The 18,690-nt window shown below is 37.2% G+C and overlaps 1 protein-coding gene and 1 long non-coding RNA gene across 6 annotated transcripts in view; one reads left to right on the forward strand and one right to left on the reverse strand.

Moving 5' to 3' along the window:
• The window catches only part of LOC124293589, a 66,091-nt gene that overhangs the window by 41,134 nt on the left and 6,267 nt on the right, over nt 1-18,690 (forward strand). The window contains exon 1 of one of the 3 annotated variants that reach the window (XR_006903462.1): nt 17,052-17,112. The exons of 1 other annotated variant lie outside the window; for it this stretch is intronic. This is a non-coding gene — a long non-coding RNA (uncharacterized LOC124293589). Of the gene's footprint in view, nt 1-17,051; nt 17,113-18,427; nt 18,526-18,690 lie in introns of those variants that run through there. One more of the 3 variants, XR_006903461.1, reaches the window with a different exon arrangement.
• LOC107222194 lies at nt 614-18,364 on the reverse strand. Of its 3 annotated transcripts, none has more exons than XM_015661453.2 (12): nt 17,749-18,364; nt 10,103-10,407; nt 8,689-8,843; nt 8,223-8,437; nt 7,703-7,847; nt 7,154-7,351; nt 6,195-6,567; nt 5,838-6,018; nt 5,570-5,733; nt 4,646-4,849; nt 3,649-3,816; nt 614-3,263 (listed from the first exon to the last, which is right to left on the reverse strand). In XM_015661453.2, exons 2-12 carry the CDS (start codon nt 10,197-10,199, stop codon nt 2,632-2,634), a joined length of 2,532 nt encoding a protein of 843 aa, XP_015516939.1. In that variant the 5' UTR covers nt 10,200-10,407; nt 17,749-18,364; the 3' UTR covers nt 614-2,631. The 3 variants fall into 3 exon arrangements, with proteins under 3 accessions (XP_015516939.1, XP_046590930.1, XP_046590929.1); XM_046734974.1 differs by lacking the exon at nt 17,749-18,364 and adding an exon at nt 10,941-11,345; XM_046734973.1 differs by lacking the exon at nt 17,749-18,364 and adding an exon at nt 10,791-10,903.

The following is an 18,690-nucleotide window of genomic DNA, read 5'->3' on the forward strand; positions in this document are numbered from 1 at the left end:
TTTTGGAAGCATTTTTTATTTTTTTCAAAGAAAATGAAAACACATTTTTTCATTGAAATTAACAACAAAATGGCGGCATGGCGCGTATAAGTAACGAACGATCACGTTTTCAATTCGGTAGCGTAGATTACTCGGTCTATTTTCATCCGATCGACTTGAAATTTTGATACGATCTTCGAAAAAGTGTTTATCGGTTCTACTTCGTGGCTAGATTTTTCAATCTCTATCCCAAAATTTTGGTATAAAATTTTTTTTAGCAGTTGATGGCGGAAAAATGAAAGTTTTTATCTATAATCGTACATTATTGAAACTAAATTTTTGTTTTCAATAATTAGGCTACGAGTTCGAACACGAAAAGGTGTTTTCAAGTGAAAAAAAAAAATTTCCATCCGTTACAAGTCTGACAGTGATGTCAGAAGACGCGCCACCGCAAAAGCCACCGAGTTCGGAGTCGTTGATAAGTAATCAATATGCGCCATGCTGCAATTTGATTATTAGTTTGAATGAAAAAATTCAAAAATATTCATAAAATTATAAATAACAAAGCCCTGAAACTCGAATTGCCAAGCTGTACTCTCCGTTCTTCCTTAAAAAGCAGTTTTGGAGACGTGAGAAATTTTCCAACATTTTTTTATTCATCAACAGTAATTAACATATCAGCATGTGGTTAACAGTTGTTCGCAATAATTGCGACAGTGATTATACTAAAAGTACCGATATACACGTACAGTATTCGGTACATGATCTACAAATTTTGGGATACACAAAAAAGTAGCCTCGTTTCTTTCTAACTTACATCATCTAAATGCTAATCGCTAATATCTAAATGCAGGGGAGGCCTGGTCGACTCGTTTCTTACACTAAATTAAATTAAATTTACTTTTAACGTTATTTTTATTATTACAATATTCACCCGCACCTTGCGTGCCTTAGTTTTACGTCTTAAATATCAGACCCCGGTCTCTCCCATCGCATTGTTTCCTGCTATGAAATCTCACTATTATGTATGCGTGTGCGACCGTTTTTACGTGCGATCCCAAGTGTTTTGATCGAGTAATCTCTGATTACATTTTAATTTCTGCACTATCTTTGCGCAGTTATTTGCACACGTTCAGGTATTTAGGTATTGTTAATCATTTTTCTTAGATCAATCGGGAGCATGAATGGAGGTTTTTTCAATCAAAGAAACCGACTACACGGATAGAAAAATATCTCAGCTTTTACATCTCCCGTGTTAAATATACGGACAGCAATTTTTTGGATTTGAATCTATAGCAACTGCGGCAAGATTTAAAAATCTGATAACGAGAGTTACAAAACCAATAGCTAAAGTTACAATTAGTTATGCTTAGGTACTTTTACCACAATTGGTGTAAGATTTGACTCGAAAAAAGTGTTGTCTATGTATATTTACCACAGGGAATGTAAAATCTACATCACGTTATTTTCCGCGTACCAAAGTTGAAAATAGTACGAAAACTGGGTATAGAATATTCTTCCAGAAGCTTGTTTTGTTTTGTCATCATGTTTTCTTTGCCCCTTTTACAAACTAATATGATAGTTGTGGATAACATCTTCATCGTTATTATCATCAAGAAAAATATAAATAATGAAACATAACGTGTGTATCAAACGTCGATATAAATGATATCTCTATTAATATGCATATACCTAATTACTATAATTATATACCTATCTATACTACCTACACGGTAAATAAAAATCACTTTACACTCATTCGTTTAATCGTATTTCAAATGTGTGCAGAGCTTATCTATAATTTATAACGTCTATACGCCGTCATTTTTATACTTTTTTTATATTACTATTTACCTGATGTCTCGCCTGATATTGACGCTACGTGTGACGAATTCTTTTTTTATAACGGCATAGAATAAAGGGTAATAAAAAAAATTAAGAAATACTTATCGCTAAAGTTCATCTATAAAAGAAAAATTCGCGAGTATGTCTACAACTGTTTTTGAATGACGTGAAAGTTACACCGGTTCTCAACGCCATCACCAGTTGGCGCTACCTTCGACATATTTGCCTTGAACTTGTTTGAAAATCACAGTCTATAGATCTTTATCTTATCCAATTTTCTCTTCGTTCTATCGCGAAGATTAAGCTTTGTGCTTAATATATCATCGATATAAACTTTTTTTTTTTTTTTAAGCAGACCTGGGTGCCAAATATATGTTACGTTTTTTATTCGCAAAATCGACCGGGATCTCGTTTTAAAAATCCTCAGAAATCTTTTCTTTCTTTTCGGCGAATTGAACGATCTACACTAATCGGGTCTGAATAAATTGTGTTGCATAAATTGAAAACAAGGAGTCACAAAAATCTGCATCGATCTTCACGTTCTAACCGAGGAATTTTTTTTTTTTTGTACTCGAGTTTGTTACGGAGGTACGAATTTTGGTCGATACTATTTCGATTCGGGGTTGCAATCTGCGGTTTCGAATTCTTGATGTCTTAAAAATCACCGTTTGTTAATTCAACTAACGTCGATTGACGTATTTTTTTTTTTTTTTTCTCTACATTCGACGATACTTAATTTTCTACTTTCTTCGAAAAACATATATTCACCTTTAACAATACGATCGTGAATTATCCCCGTAAATTAATTTATTTTCTATCATCGGGCTGCTTCTCGATCGTGACGTTGCACTTTCCCGCATCAACGTCTTCGTCCTCCTTGTCGTACGCGAGATTGGTACTTCCGTTTAGTGCGCCGGCGACCTTCAAGGCACTTCCGTCTCCGCTTTCTACGTCATCGGTCACGGACTCGTCCTTCGATTCCTTGATCTCATTTCCCCCGTTCCTCTCAGCCTCGTCAATTTTCTCTATCCTGTCGAGATTCCTCGCGTTTTTAATCGCTTCGATTTCCTTAGCCTCGTACATATCTTGTTTAGTTTTTTCCGCGGTTCTTTCCTCGACATCCACGTCGTCAGCAACCGAAAACGCCTTGTTCTCCGAACCGTAGGATATTTTATCCTTTGCGAATATCACCCCCGATTTTTCCTTCGGTTCGGTTTCAGCTCCCGTCTGGGACTCGCCCTCTGCATTTTCCACCTTCTTCGGCTTCTTTTTCACTATATCGTTGCCCTCCACCTGCGGTCGCTTTCTCAGGTAAAGCGCATTGAACAGGAAATACACTATACCGGTCACAAGCGACATCCCTGAAAATATTTGGTACGTTGGCCGCGTGCCGAAGGCCTTCATCAGGTAGCCGCCTATCAGACTCCCTGATCCTTTGCCTGAAAAAGTTCGTTTCGATCGTTCAACAAATGTAATTTTTCGGTGTAACATCTCTTCGGGAGTTTATCCTACCGAACACATCGAAGGAAGACATTTTTTTTTCTTCACATGAAAACCAGTCTGCCACTTTTTTGGCGAATGATGAAGTGCAATGAATTACGAAGAAGCAACAAATCCGCCTGTATGTAGGCAATCGTAAACACACGAATGTGACGTAAGTTGCCTAAAAATAGGCGGGTTCGTCAATTTTGTTTTTCAAGTCTTACGTTATGCGTAATCTCGCTACAGAAGCTTCGAAGATACAAAAAATCAGAGAGTATGTCAAACTTGAAGTTTGTCGAATCAGTGCCGCGAATTTATTGTTATTCACAAACTTATGCTCACCAACACCGTAATAAAGCCCGCCTAGGAGACCTTGAATTGAGCTATCCGTCGTCGTAGTTGAAAGTTTCGCCGCGTAAGTAACGGCCGCTGTAAAACTCAGGGATGAAGTCACTGATTCAAGGGCTTCAAATATCAGGCACAGCCAGGGATTGTAGATCAGCGAGTATCCTGCGGAATTCATGTTGAAAAGACTGTAAAGGAGAATATAAGAAACCCGGATCGGTCGATTTTAACCCATATGAAGAACGGACCGATGGATGAACCTTGTACACATCGGAAGGCACCATATTTCAGGGAAAAGAAACATCCTCGAATGTTGTAACCGATTCGAGAAGATGATTCGTTTTTAACAGTAATAATAATGCCAAAAAGTTGTTAGTAAATTGTTTTGGCAAAATATTTTTCAACAAACCTCTAGCGAAATTTTGTTTTATTTCACACAGGATGATTTCACTGATTTTTTTAAGTACCTGTGATTTTTTTTATCTGAATGTTCGGCGATTTTGATTAATTCCGTTTTTCAAAATTTTCTAACGCTTTATTTATGAAACTATTCGTTCCACGCCTCTAAAACTTCTTGAGTTTAATGTGTAACCATTCACGAAAACCTGTCCAAAAATTCTCAGAACCGGGTTTTTTTTTTCAAAATTGCCGAAAATTTCAAAAAAATTCATAGGTATTTATAAAAATCAATGAAGATATTCTATATAAAATAAAACAAATTTCACTAGAGATTCGTTGAATGAATTTTCGTTCCAACAATACATCAACAACTTTTTGGCATTGTTGTTATTAAAAACGAATTATCTTATCGACTCGGTTATGACTGATTTATTTCAGATTTTCATCTCGTGGCAAAGTGTTCGATATTCTCACCGAGGCTTACTTTTGGTTGCAAATATATCCGTCCGATAAGACCACAAGTATCGAGTTGTATTTCGTAAATAAATTTACAAATTTGGAATTAAGGTAATTTATTGACAATTGTAACACTCACCTAAGAGCCGTACCGCGTAGAAAATGAAACCGATGAAAAGTACATTCGCGTGACCAATTTTTTCAATTATCGGACCGGACATGACGAGCAGTGGAATTCCCGCGAGGCCACCGACCGTTATCGTTATCCCCATGAGCGATCTCGAGCCCCCCAAGTCCTGGAGGAGCCAGAATAAAAAGGACTCGATGTAGCCCCATGCAGTTCCTAAAGACAGGCGCAACAATTTTAGGTGGAAAAACATGTTTCAAGGGTGTGCCGTAGGCGATATAAAAGTTATGGCACACTACTGATTATCCAATGAATTTTTTCCGGATTCTCCGATCAAAACGATCCCGATATTCGAACGGTGGGAAATGTCAACTGCAGCAAATCACCCGCTCTCTACCTCTCGAATTAAATCTGAACATTCATACATGTGTATGTTACATTTATATATATATATATATTTATATATATATATGTATCGGTGATGCACTCGTCGAGCATTCAATGCATTATAATTTGTCCAATCAGTTGTGCGTTAAAGCGAGACGGAAACCGTCGTCGTTGATCGTTGCGCAATTTCCGGTTATTATTGTCGCCTTGGTGACGTTTTGTTGTGTCACGGTCGCCGGGATGCGCGAGACTGCGAATGCTGTTAACTTTCAAACGTAATCGGTATCCCGATTCCGACGATCAATCCTCATACACCAGTTGTAATTTAATTCTATCTGCTGCGATTAATAAGGTCCCGGAAAGCAATTGAGGAAGAAAGCGCAACGTTCAGTTACTTTTCTTACCAATTAATCAGCCAAAATTTAATTTCTTGATAAATATCGCAGACCAGTTAGAGAAGAAATGAAAAACTTGACTCGTGGTCAAGAAAGCCGAGTCAACAAGTGTGTCTTTCAATCGCTTGGATTCCACTTATGACGTAATGCGTACCCAGAACAAAGCAAGCTATGAAGAGCGCGACGATTTCGATGTTTTTAAGAACGCTCATCACGTCGCTGACGACGTTATTGGCGGGAGATTTGAATTCCAAATTTATCGTCAGCATGAGCAAACCGGAAATGATTTTTAATCCCGCGTAGAGGTAGAAGGCCGGTCTGAAACGGAAGGAAAAAAAGGTGTAACAGAAAATAGGGCGTCTCTTTTTTTTTCACTATCTACAGTTCGGTTATATCGATATTCAATTATTCGAAATCCGCACCTGAAATCCGTATATTCTTTTCCGCTGCTAGCGTAGTCTATCAAAAGCCCTGAGAGGAGAGACGATATCATTCCACCTATCGTTCCATATATCCTTTGCAGTCCGTAATCAGCTTTCTGATCCCTCAAAATCGCTATAACCGCTCCTTCGAACATCGCAAATGCCGTTCCACCGATCATACCTGTAAACAAATAAATTATTTGCAGATCCTCGAGTCCTTTTTTTTTTTTTTTTAATATTCTTCAAAATCTATGTCCAAAACCATTTCATTCCAAAGTTTAACGGTTGTTTTCGAATGCTTTATGCGTCTTAATTTTATCAATGTTTCTCTCTGAATCTTCTTCTCGCTGAACTTACCGATGAAAACCCTGATCGCAAGGTACAGCCAAAATGTCAAACTGACGTCGTACTCGATCTGCGTGTTCATGTTAGAACAGACATCCTTCCTTGGCGCTGTAACGACGCACCTTTTGCTGCATCCGTCGACGACCAACGACTTGTAGACCTCATTGCCGGCGGTGTAATTCACCAACGGTACCGTAAGGACGACTCGCTGATCCTTCCGGTCAGGATTGGTACAATTTGGTCTTTGGAAACCGGATTTCCCCGTCCAAGATATCGCCTCACCCAAGTATCTCCGTTTCGCTTCCAGCGTGTCTATGTCAGTGGCGTTCAAAAGCCTCAGCGTCGAATTGTAGTTGTGATAATTCACATCTCTGCTTTTGTTTCCCTGTTCAGAAGCAAAAATAACCGAGTTAGAATGAAATAAAATTAAAGAAGAACAATCAACACGGCATGACAACCGCAACAATAACAAGATTCGCTAATGGCAATGAATAAAGCTACAAGATTAGGGTTGGAATATCCCGGAACGCAACGATCATTCATGTTCGCATTTATCTATTATGTACTATGACTCGGCGATTTTGTTTTGCATAAATAAAAATGTCGAATCATCATCGCGTATTTGGCCGTCTCGATCGTCGTTGCTAGAGTGGCACGAGAAAGCGGCGTGTTTCACGGATGATTTAGGTCAGGTTTTAGGTGTTTAGGTTTTAGGACTCTTAACGATTTTACTGGTCTCTTGGTAGCGGAACATTTCTTCAAATCAGGAACTTGATGAGAAGTTGTACAGAGTCCGATCTTGGTACATTGTTGCGAGAGGTTTCATTCGATTACTCAAAGTTTTTTACGGTCGAATTACAATTTTCTACCATGTTTTTGGTGTAAAAGTTTAAAACATCTATAATGGAAATATGAAACATATTTTTTCCTCACGTGAAAAATTACTCGAAAGTAAGTCCCCGGTCTCTCACCTTGTTTCCGAATCGTCCAAAGGAACACCGAGTCTCGTTTATCGTGGCGTTTGATTCTCTGCAGGTGAATTCGTAGAGTTCGCTCGTTGGAAAGAAGTAAGTACTTTTTGAGAGCTGCCTTATCGAGGTCTTGTAGAAATCATTGTTAGAAAGTAAACGATGCTCCCTCACGTCGTCTATCGTAGTTTTAATTACCGTCTGCAAAATTCAATCAAATTCACTGTCGCGCGTTACTTGTTTTTTTTTTTTTTTTTTTTAAATTTTTTTTTTATTTCTTCCATCGCACTTTGATCGTTTTCGCTTGAAATCCAACAATATGTAATTTGCGTTTCATAAAAATTCTCTTTCATTTCTACTCACTTGCCGAGAATCTAAATTATAACTTTCGAATAATCGCTTGCAGTTCACGCAGTTATAATTTTTATTACACGGATATGAATGATCCATAAAAAAACAAATCATATTCAAATCATAACTTTAACCAATAAATACGGAAAGGAAATCTCGGTCGACTCTCACCTCGATAAATTTTTGAAATGTTATAATCACCTGTGGTAATTCGGATTTCGAAATCGTGTATTTATACGAAATGTTTAAACCCGTTGTAAGATCGTAATGCCTGACGGTGTATCCTCTGGATGTCAGGATTGCCTGTACCTCGGTGTCGTTGTGCAAATCGACGTGGCAAATGTACCTGCACGCAAGGCATATAATTTAGCGGTATGGGTAAAAGTAAAAACAAGAGGTTGAAATAAACGAATAAACAAACGGCAATAATAACATGTCGAAGATATTCGATTTTTTACATTGCGAAAAAAATGATACGTACATGCGTTTTGATGTATGTATTATTGGGTGAAAAAAATTATTTACACCAAAGTTAACAATACATGACAAAATTATTGCAGGACGCACAATTACTCGAATTATTCTTTATCCGTTTAATTGTTTCTTGTGTATATATATATATATATATATATATATATGTATATATATATTTTTTTTTGATTCTTCATGTTTCATAACGCGAGCATGTTTTACGCAAATTTAGTGCTTTTCTTTCACATACCCGCAGCTTTCTATTCGCGTAGCGATTTCCGGGGCGAGTTTTGTATCGCAGGGGTGTACCTGGCTCATTGTGTATACGAGATCACCGTTCGATCCCGGACAGCCAAGGTCCATTACAATCCTCTCGGGAAATCGGACAGTCACTCTTCCTACGGGTACAAGAAGCAGTAGAAGGGCTGCTCCTCCTCCAAGGGATGAAAACAGGGACAGCAGTATCTGCGGGTGCGAATAGGGAGGGAATTTATCGCGAGGTTTGATTGGTTTTTCGGGTGAAACGTGTTCTTAAATAATAATCAGAAGTTTGAAGAATATTTTTTCAATTATTGAAACGTTCAGGGACGTGAGGAAATTGTTGAACACATAAAAGTTTAAATACGGATAAAAATTGATTACTAAATCTTTGGCAAGAAAATTATTTACGGCTGACGGCCGATCGTATTGAAATTAATAATCATGCGAACGCGTACCTTGAAGTTTCCGATTCTGTCGGCTATCATGCCGGCTAAAGGTGGCATTACTATTGCCACCACAGGTGTAACTGCGCTCATTATTGCTGTTTCTTCGACGCTTATGCCCAGCTCTCGCATGTGAATTGTCAGGTAAGGATAAAGCACGTACAATGCTACGAAGAATTCATCAATTTGTTATCAAGTTCGAGCCGAAATCGTGTGTAAAATTCGAATACGATAATGGTGATAATAGAAAGTGATTGACATTGTCATTTAAATAACAAATAACCGGAACTCTATTTGAGGTAGCGAAAACAAAAAAGATAAAAACCTAATCGCAAGGTAAAAAATTTTGAGCGACCTTTTTTTTTTGTTGTATATTTGTTTGCCATTTTTCGACGGAATCTTTCCAGCGTTTTGTTTGCTCGATGACTCATTATCGACAGTTCTCATATACGTCACCAGATTCGAGTGTATATGATTGAGACGTGTCGCGAATTAATTGCTGTCAAACGGTACGAAGGCTAGGTTTAAACGAGTGTGTACTTACAAGTTGAGTAAAATATTCGTCTGGAGGATGCCGCATAAAATGGGAATTAATTTAAATTTATTAACGAATTATCGATAAGTTTGAAGACCAAAAGGTTTGGGCCCAACTGAAGTGTCATTTCTTGTAAATGTTGGTAAATCTGCCTGAATTTATGCAACACGGGATACGCTTGACCAAAACTCGCCAAAATTTTGACAATCAAAAATACAACACGGCATAAGAAATTGCATAATTGCAGGCGTATTTTGTTGAGATGCTCTCCGGATTGCATAAAAGCAGGCGAATTCATCGTTCGATAAATTATTATCCATCTCTGATTTCCGTCAAATGACCTGGTATATCCTGAGGATATTATTCGAAGGTGTTCAATGGTGTTTGTTTTTTTGTTTATCGTTAATTTTTCCCATCTACTAATTCGGGGGATAAATATTATGTAGAAACACCTTGAGGCGGATTAAGCAAAAATATATTACGTAGGTTTACCAACACATACATTATAATTGTAAGTACTCAGCCGCCTTCCGCCTACGTCTCAAGTACATAAAGTAACGTTCATATGTCGTGTTGTACCACGGGATTTGATGCTGCTGTCGGTGAATTATTATGAAGATGATTGAGCACTAGCCTCGGGCCTTTGGGTATTTTATTTTTATTTTAATTCTCCGTTGTGCTCTTTTGTACATAGTAAGAAAATTCAAAGAGGACGATCGTAAATGGTAATGACGGTAAAAAAAAAAAAAAAATGGCGTACAATATTGTTTTCGCATTCTGAATCTTGCGATTCGTGAGTCTTTGTAAAAAACTTTAAATCTTTGTCTATACGATTTGTGTAATTAATGTTCCACGTAAGTTTACATTATATCATCAATATTTAATACGTACTCGCTGCCTGAACGAAAAACAACAGCTTCAACGGAAGTAACTCCTTGTGCCGGAAGTCGGTGATTATTCGTCTGAAGAAACTCCTGAGCAGCATCATTTTGCGGTTTTTTATTATTATCACGATATGAAAACAACAACAACAGCAATCAGAGTAAAAGTAACAAAAACTTGAACAAAAATACTAGAAAAGTTCAGAGGAATACTGAATCGTTAGGGAAAAGCTTCTTTTCCTTTCCCTCACGGCTTTCCAACACTTGCGTTGATTTTTCCTCCGACTACCTCATGGCAAAAATATCTGGCTCGATCTGAAATCAAAAGAGACAAATCGATGTCACATATTACGATACGGTGATTGAATTTCCTCGTGTTAAATTACACGCTTCGATCACTTTTTATCGGTTGTTCAATTCATCCTTAACATGTTTCGTCATTTGAAATTACGCAGTAAATTAATCCGACCAATTGATTTAATTGTTACCCTCGCATAGAAAAAAATTAATAAATATCAAAAGTAAGCAATTTTGATCTATAGAATTCTGCAATTGCAATCTCGATGTGTTCGATCTAAAAATGTCCGAACATTTGCGAAGGTTTAATAATAAGCCATCTTCTCTATTCGATAATCACAAATTAACCATAAATTTTTATTTCTATTATCGATTCCATTTTGCGACAATCATCCTGTCACCTTTTCTTTCGTAAACTGCGAGTAGTATTCGATCTTTGCGCACAATTTCGCACAGGATTTGAATGAAGAAAAATTGCTTGTTCTTTACTCGAAGAAAAGCGAACGAAACTAGACGTGATAAATATATAGGCATGTGCCTCGATGATCCACCTCCGACTGGCCTCCGGACTTTAAATCACGTGGCCATGGCAGTATAATTCTTCACGATGATCGCCATGCCAGGCGCAGTTATTGTCACGAGTTTTCAATGACCCAGACATGAATGGCTTTCTACAGCCAATGACCCTGGTGGTTGGTAAAGCTGTGTGACCCTCGTGCAAATTATCCACCTTTACATAACCGAGACGCACCTTCAACCGTCGTATTATGCAGCTCATCGATCGATGATTTATCCCAAACTATTATTGCATCCATGCTCTTTACCAGCTACCAATAATAACCATCTACACGTCCACTTGCAGTTTCGAAATAATGACCATGTCCCGATTAGCTTTTTAAACTTCTCCTTTCTTCCGCGCAACTGGTTTGGAATCGATGATCGATTCCACTATGCGTGCTTAATTGTAAATCACTTCGGAATAATTTTATCAAACTATTAAAATTTCATGGTAAAAAAAAAAAGAAAAAAAAAAACATCAACGATTTCGAAAATACACGGACACGTTTACATTTGATATTTCTTACGGAGGAGCGCGTGATTTATTTTTACTTTTTTTTTTTTTCTTTTTTATTTTTTGTTTTTTTTTTTCCTTTTTATTCGAACAAGTTATGCCGATGCACGTGCTGCTGCAGCATGGCTAATCGTAAATCTTGCTAACATCAATGTCACATGTGTATACCATTCGCAATGGCAAACGTGCCGTACGCCTGTAACCAGATCCCTTCAGATTCTTATGCACTTGCAAATTAAATTCAAGACATAATAGTTAACCAACAGCTGTCCCAACATCTCATTCTTGTACTTGTAATTTTCTGCAAAAATCACATCTGTCATATTTATACATATATTTACGCAAGTCTATTCAAGTTGGCAAGGCTGCAAGCGAAAGACTGTTTATGTATATATATATTTATGGCTAAGACGCAGTTTCGGTATTGACGTTGAATCTTTGAAGTATAACACGTTATGAAAATTATTCGCGATGTTGCGTGGATTGGAAAAAATCTTTACAAACATCGGTTTGATCAGGTTGATCATTTGAAATGTAATAATAACAATGATAATGTAGTTGAAACCGAATAAAAATTTTCACGCAATAATCTCTAATCACTTTTCTTTCATTACAACCGAAGATTTCATCGCAATTCTTCTTTATTTGCCGCGCAGAATTTCTCCGCGTCATTTTTATTGTACGTAATAGCGAAAGTATGCAGTTTCATTATTGAATATCAATTGTTTGATATTCTGCCTTCGTTGAAATCTGAGATACGTACATATATTTCTGTTGCAATGACGAGGGTTAAGCCGCTGTGTTTTTCGAATACCGAGCGATGTTTGTTATCGGCTTTCACACGTCCTACAATCATACGTGTATCGTACCATAGAAAATCGTGCATCATTTCCGGACCGACGCGACGGGGGAAAATAAAGGGAGAAATTTTATAAATATGAAAATCGCAGAAAATTGCGTGAAAAGTTTTTTTTTTCTTTCTTTTTTTCTTCCTTCTCGATAAGAAAATTTTTACAACCTACCTGTCAGGTGTGAAATTATGTTAATTAAACGAGGAAAATAAGTCGCGTTGCATAATCTAATCATCGCGCGTTATTTTTTACGAGTTCTCAAGACCTTGTTCGTGATTTGTTGAGTGTTAAACTAACGTCTTCCGTCTTCCTGGAATTCCACAGTGTTACGATACGACTATGGTTTAACATCACTTGCACAAACGCTCGGCGAGATTTTTCTCCAAGAAAGAGAAAAATGAGAGAATTAAAGATCGTGCGGTTGACCAATACAAGATACTTCGGATTCTCTTGTAATCATACGTGTTTTCTTTTTTAAATATCAAAATACCGATCTCCGGTTCATAGATATCTGCACGTATTTCTGTGAAATATTATGCAACATGTGACCAAATCACGCAGAATATTTTGTCCGCAGGAAAAAAAAAAGAAAAGAAAAATCGTAACCCAATCGAGTACTATTTTAGAAATATCTAGATTCTTATTTTCATCAACGCAACGTATACAATATTTACGATTTCTGAGTCTCCTGTCGATCATTTATAAACGCAGCTGAGACTCGAATGGGCCTAATTTTTATGCAACCGACAAATAGTATCGAACATATTATAACCGATGGGTCCGAGTCGAAAGTGAAACGCCCGTGTTACCTTAAATTAAATACGTCACGTGGACGTTAAATGCGAAGGTATATAGTTAGACAGATAGTTGGACAGATAGATAGATACATGGATAGATGGTACCGTAGAACGTCTGAGTCCGAACCAGTGTCACTGGGCCCAATTATCCATTTTATCCGTTTGTCTTGTGACTCGGATATTTCTTGACGCTCGAGTACAAGGATGTACAAACCCGTTGAAAATTCACCTGCGCGATCATTTTGCCTGATTTTTTTTTATTTTCACCATTAATTCGAGATAGTGAATTTTTTTGAAAAAACAGAAGCACAGATTTCAAATGAATAAATCAATCAAGTAACGTTGTATTAATTTTTATTAATCCTGACTTTGCGATAGTTTGCTTTATAGTTGTTAGATTTACTTTTTTTACACCTTTTCCGAAAGAAAGTGACGTGATGCTTGTACATACTTTTGGGATAGATTCTTTAACTGGCATGATTAATTCGAGAAACCAGTTTTCCTCTGCGAGTGTCTAAGGAATTGTAAAAATGTGTAAAAACAAAAGTGTGATCGTATCGTAGAAAACAAAACCGGAGTGAAATGATGAAAAATTTACGTACGAGTCCAAAATCCGTTGTGAAAAATATATTTTTCAAATATTTCACCGAACGTTATGAACGAGAAAAACAAAATTTCACGGTCTAATTTCGAAAGTTTTGGTATTTATAACAGCACAGTTTGACAACGCGAAGATCGACCTTGTCTTCATTTGCCGGAATACGGCGGAAGTACGTTAAATAGAAGCGAGCAAATCAACCTTGTCGATTCGCTCGTGACACGAATCATAGAAAAATTCTCGCAATTACAATTGTTGAGCCTTCAAAAAAACGTGGATGAAATAAGGAAGATTTTTTACCATCTTCGGAAAACGAAAGATATATTTCAACGCGTTAAACGTATCGCGTCTGTATAATTAATTTGTTACATAAGTTGAATAGTAATTAATTGCCAACGAATTTGAGACGAGGATCAAATGACCGAGAATTTTCACACTGGCAGCCAGGCGTTTGTAGAGACGTAAGTTCTCAAATTAAACGAGTCACATACGATCGGTTCGTCGTACCGTTGCCGATACGAAATCCGTTACTCGTTACTGATCGTAAACTTAGCACGCGGAATTATATCAGGATTTCGATTGATGATTGATAGACGAAGATTGCGATCAAGGATCTGGGGAATCCCCGCGAAATGTTTTCGCTATTTTATTTCGCTCCACGAAGTGAAGGGCACTGAACCTCTCTAATATCCTTAGCCCACTTATTTGACATAAGTGAGCTTAGACGAAGATCTTCATTGGCGAAATTCGTCGCGCGTGAACTTAAAATTTGCGCTGCAAATTATATTCGGAATAGCGGAATTGTACTTTTGCGTATTTGATTGATTTGAATGATTTTTTCTCTCCCTCCTGATTTTTGGTACATGAATAATACGAGGAAAAAACTTGAGACGGATAGTAGCTAGTGAAACGAAAGTTGAAAGTGAACAGGATAAGATACTTCGAAATAAAAAAAAAAAAAAACCGTGGTGAAACGATCGGCGAAAATATTTTTTATACCGATCGATTCATTGACCGCCTAATCGTTCGTACATTGCGCGCTGGATTATGCATGGAAATTAGGCATATCATTATTATAAACGTGATTGCGGATATCATTCTTATCGCATATCGAATAAACCGCTATACCCGTATTATAATTGTTATTGAAAAATTTCACGAGAAATGAATAATTCATCAAGTAACGTAGATACCTAATTTTACGACGCCGTGTCTCTCATTCTGCGATCATTCTGATCGACAGCCGTGTAATAATGTGTAATTTTTTAAATCTCATATCCATTAAATACGATCCTGTACGCGATGTGACAGTGAAGTCTGATCCTATCTACGATCTCGCGGATCATTGCAAATTTAATACCGCAAATCATTTCTAGTCAATGTTTGCGGTTTATTTAGCTCGAGGCAGATTTTATTCTTTAGGTACACGTCAATTTACATCATGCTGATCGAAAAATTTCTTGATCGATAAAAAAAAAAGAAAAAAAAAAAAAAAAAAAGTACGGGACAGACGCGAATGTTGACGTTATTTTATCTATTTATTTATTTTTTTTATTTTCTTCTACGTAGTCGGTCGTTCCGAAAAAAACTTAATTTTCTAATTCCAAAACCAATTACTCGGATATCCGACATGTAATACGTAATACACTCTGTACGTAATCTTAGCACCGTATATGTTCATGTTTATTAACGTATATCTATTGCTAGTTAATTTACGCAGCGCGCTCATAGCCGGGAGATTATCTAGTCACATTCCTTTCTCTTTCACTTTGTGACTTCGGTTTATTAATTTTTATTTTCCAACATTTGACGCCGCCGAGTTCATTGTCTCCGTGTGAATGTTTTCGAAACCTTTCGTTTCTTTCGTTTTATTTTAATTATTTATCAACGCGTACGTGTTTCCCAATTTCAATTGCATCGAGCGATGTGTGATATGCGATAAGAGAAATCGATCGTATAAGATTATTTTTACGAGGTGATAATTGTTAATAAGATTTTCCCGAAATTGTAAATAACGATATGACGTGTTCTTTGAAAGTGAAATTTATTCATTCGTCGATTAATACAATAATTATTGTTCGTGTAAAATTTAAGTAGAAGATTGTTTCCGAACATTTATACCAACCGCAAGTTGTTTTTGCCAAATTTTTTCGCCCGAGGTTTATTACTTTTATTCGTAAGAAAAATTGGTGATAAATTAGGTTTGTTTTCAAATATTATTCTCGTGAATTATAGTATAACATGACATCTCCGATTTCGTGGTATGAATTTCGGATTTACAAGAAGAAAAAAGTTTTCAAACTAAAACTCGTTCCCGATGAAACAAGAAAAAAAAAATTAAAAAAAAAAGCAATTTATTTGACGGAGTCTTGATTTCAGATGGTCAAATCACTGAATCGATCGAGATGCAATACAGCTTTCTACATAATTATGCGTATCCGATTGCGCCGTGACGTAGTTCGGTTTTATGGCGCCTTACAATTGTGCGAGGCAGCGTGACATTAAAACTGTAAATTGTTGAAACTCTTTCGACTGCATTAGGATTTGAAAACGCTGATCAAACCACGCGGGTTTCAAACTTGAGTGAAATCTGCAGAGGCCGTATTTTTCTTCACCATACTCCCAATGTTGGTACAAATTAGAATTTAGATTCATTCTTTCTTCTGAGAATTCATTTATCTCGCGGCTTTCTCGTCGAGAAAAGAACGAAACGAAAGATTTCGCAAAAATAAAATGGAAAAGAATAAACAATGCGCGGCTAAAGCTTTCGTGTGTATCACGAATGTACCGCAATTTATTATCGAACGATGTATAATCGATGGATTTGTTAACGGTTAAACCGTACCTATTGTAAGATATAATCTTGACCGTCCTTGACAATCAACAGTTAATTACCATAGCTGTACAATTACTGCTTTTGTAAAAATATTTTGCAACGAGTCTGTTGTTGAGTTTTAAATCAGATTCTCAACAAAATACCGGTAGCTCTTAAACATAGCTTCGGAAATTTGAATGAATTGAATTAAAAAAATTCTAACGTCGGTAACGAAAATCATTGAATTGCGGGCACGTGATTGGGGCAAATTTGCAATTTTATACTTTTATCGCCCACGTGACCGAGGCCCTAATTGCAAAGTGGCGTGTTTGGTGCGACATCATTTTGGCTCCGAGTGCCTCGAAGTGCGAGGCAAACTCGAATATCCGGGGACCGTTAACGTTCATGGCAAACGAAGTGCGATGCGCGGTGAAAGGTTGAGCACAGCACGTCAATTTACCATACCTTAAAACTGCAGTTTTTTCGTGTCTAATACCAATGAATGTTGGTCCACCGAAAGTAACGATAAAACGCGTGTTGCTTATCGCTGGAACAGCGTCTGATTTGAAATATGCAAGAATCTGTCAAAAGTAAGAACGAAATTTCGTCGCGTGTATTTGCGCGACCCGGAGAGAGGTACGGCGTTTTGGTATTTCGACACCGATGGAGAACCGAGACATTTGACGTTGGTGAAAATTTAGGTCAATGGTACCACCGTAATATTCCACGTTAGTTATGTACACGGGTATTATTTTGCGCCATTCCTGCGGTATGTACAGTCAAAATCAACACGTCCCACTTGTTTTGTCGCAAATCATCGTTATTGACTTTACGTGTTTGAATCTGAATTATAATTTTTCGCGAAAATAAGTTTCGTTCGTGGATTTAAAATGTTTATTCGTCGATGATCGGTTTGAAGTGTTAACTTTATGCGAAATCGGCTCAAATCTGAGCTCGAGGCGGCTGTAAAACCCGCTATCGATTCTCCTACGGGAACGCCAAGTGCCAGCGCCATCTGGCGGCAAGTTGTCGAACTATATTTAAAATTTTTGTTTTTTTTTTTTTCTTCTATTCTACACGATGCATGGTCTGTTTGCGTACGATAAAACCACCTCCGAAACGCTATTCGGCATTTTGATCGACACGAAATAATTGTATTGCACCTTTTAAAGAGAAATTGTCATTTAATCAACCGTTTCAATCCGTAGGTAATTTTTCTCACTCACCCTTTGAATTTCATTATTAATCCACAGTTATCAATCGCATGCACTTTTACACACTATTCTTATACTCGCTACGAGTGCCGAGCTTGAATAAATATATTTGGCAAAAGTCGTTATTTTTTTTATCCTCAGTCTATTCTTGCGATTATTACACGCCGTTATAAAATCATTAAACAATATCCAATACCCCGTTACTGGAGAAGAGTGGATCGTTAACGTTACTGATCGAATTGAAGTATATCGATCGCGCGGTTAGCAATATCAACGCACGAGTTGCATTATTTCGTTTCTAACTTTTGTCGAAGTTTGATATTATCGAAAGATTGGTGATTGATTTAATTGTTTAAAAATTATCGACCACAGATCCTAAGTAAATTCGATTCGACTTGGTTGAAATTTTTCACCTCGAAATCGGTAAAACAGTGAGAATTTCTTCCAAACGATACCTTTGTTATAAATATTTATTTTTCTTTTTTTTTTTTTTAATTCATTTTTTTTTCTCTTATTCTCCTTTCACACTTCCTCCTTCACATCCCGCCAATCGGTGAATACAATTACTAGTGCAGAGTTCTGCACAGCGCGATGTCGGCCGCGTGACTGACTGTGAGTTACTTACTGACTACACATTGCTCGCACTCACTACCATGGCAGAGCTATTGTGCGATTTGTATTGCTACTACTACTCGTGGGGCTTGCAGCAAGGCTCGAAGTACGGTGGTCGCTTCTCTTGCGACAAAACTTATTTTCTAATCACCGAAACCAATTGCGCCAAGAGGCCGAGTAGGTATTTTAATATATATATATATTCGAGTCGGCCTGCAGCTCGGCGGCCAAACGCGATCGGCTTCTTCCATGCGGACCGATTTTTAACTCCCCGATAAAAATATAGGGGTGCAAAACGGCGCAGGGGGAAAATAGCTGTGACGTAATCTTTTTTTTTTTTTT

The sequence above is a fragment of the Neodiprion lecontei genome, chromosome 3, assembly GCF_021901455.1.
Source record: "Neodiprion lecontei isolate iyNeoLeco1 chromosome 3, iyNeoLeco1.1, whole genome shotgun sequence".
Classification (NCBI taxonomy): Eukaryota; Metazoa; Arthropoda; class Insecta; order Hymenoptera; family Diprionidae; genus Neodiprion; species Neodiprion lecontei.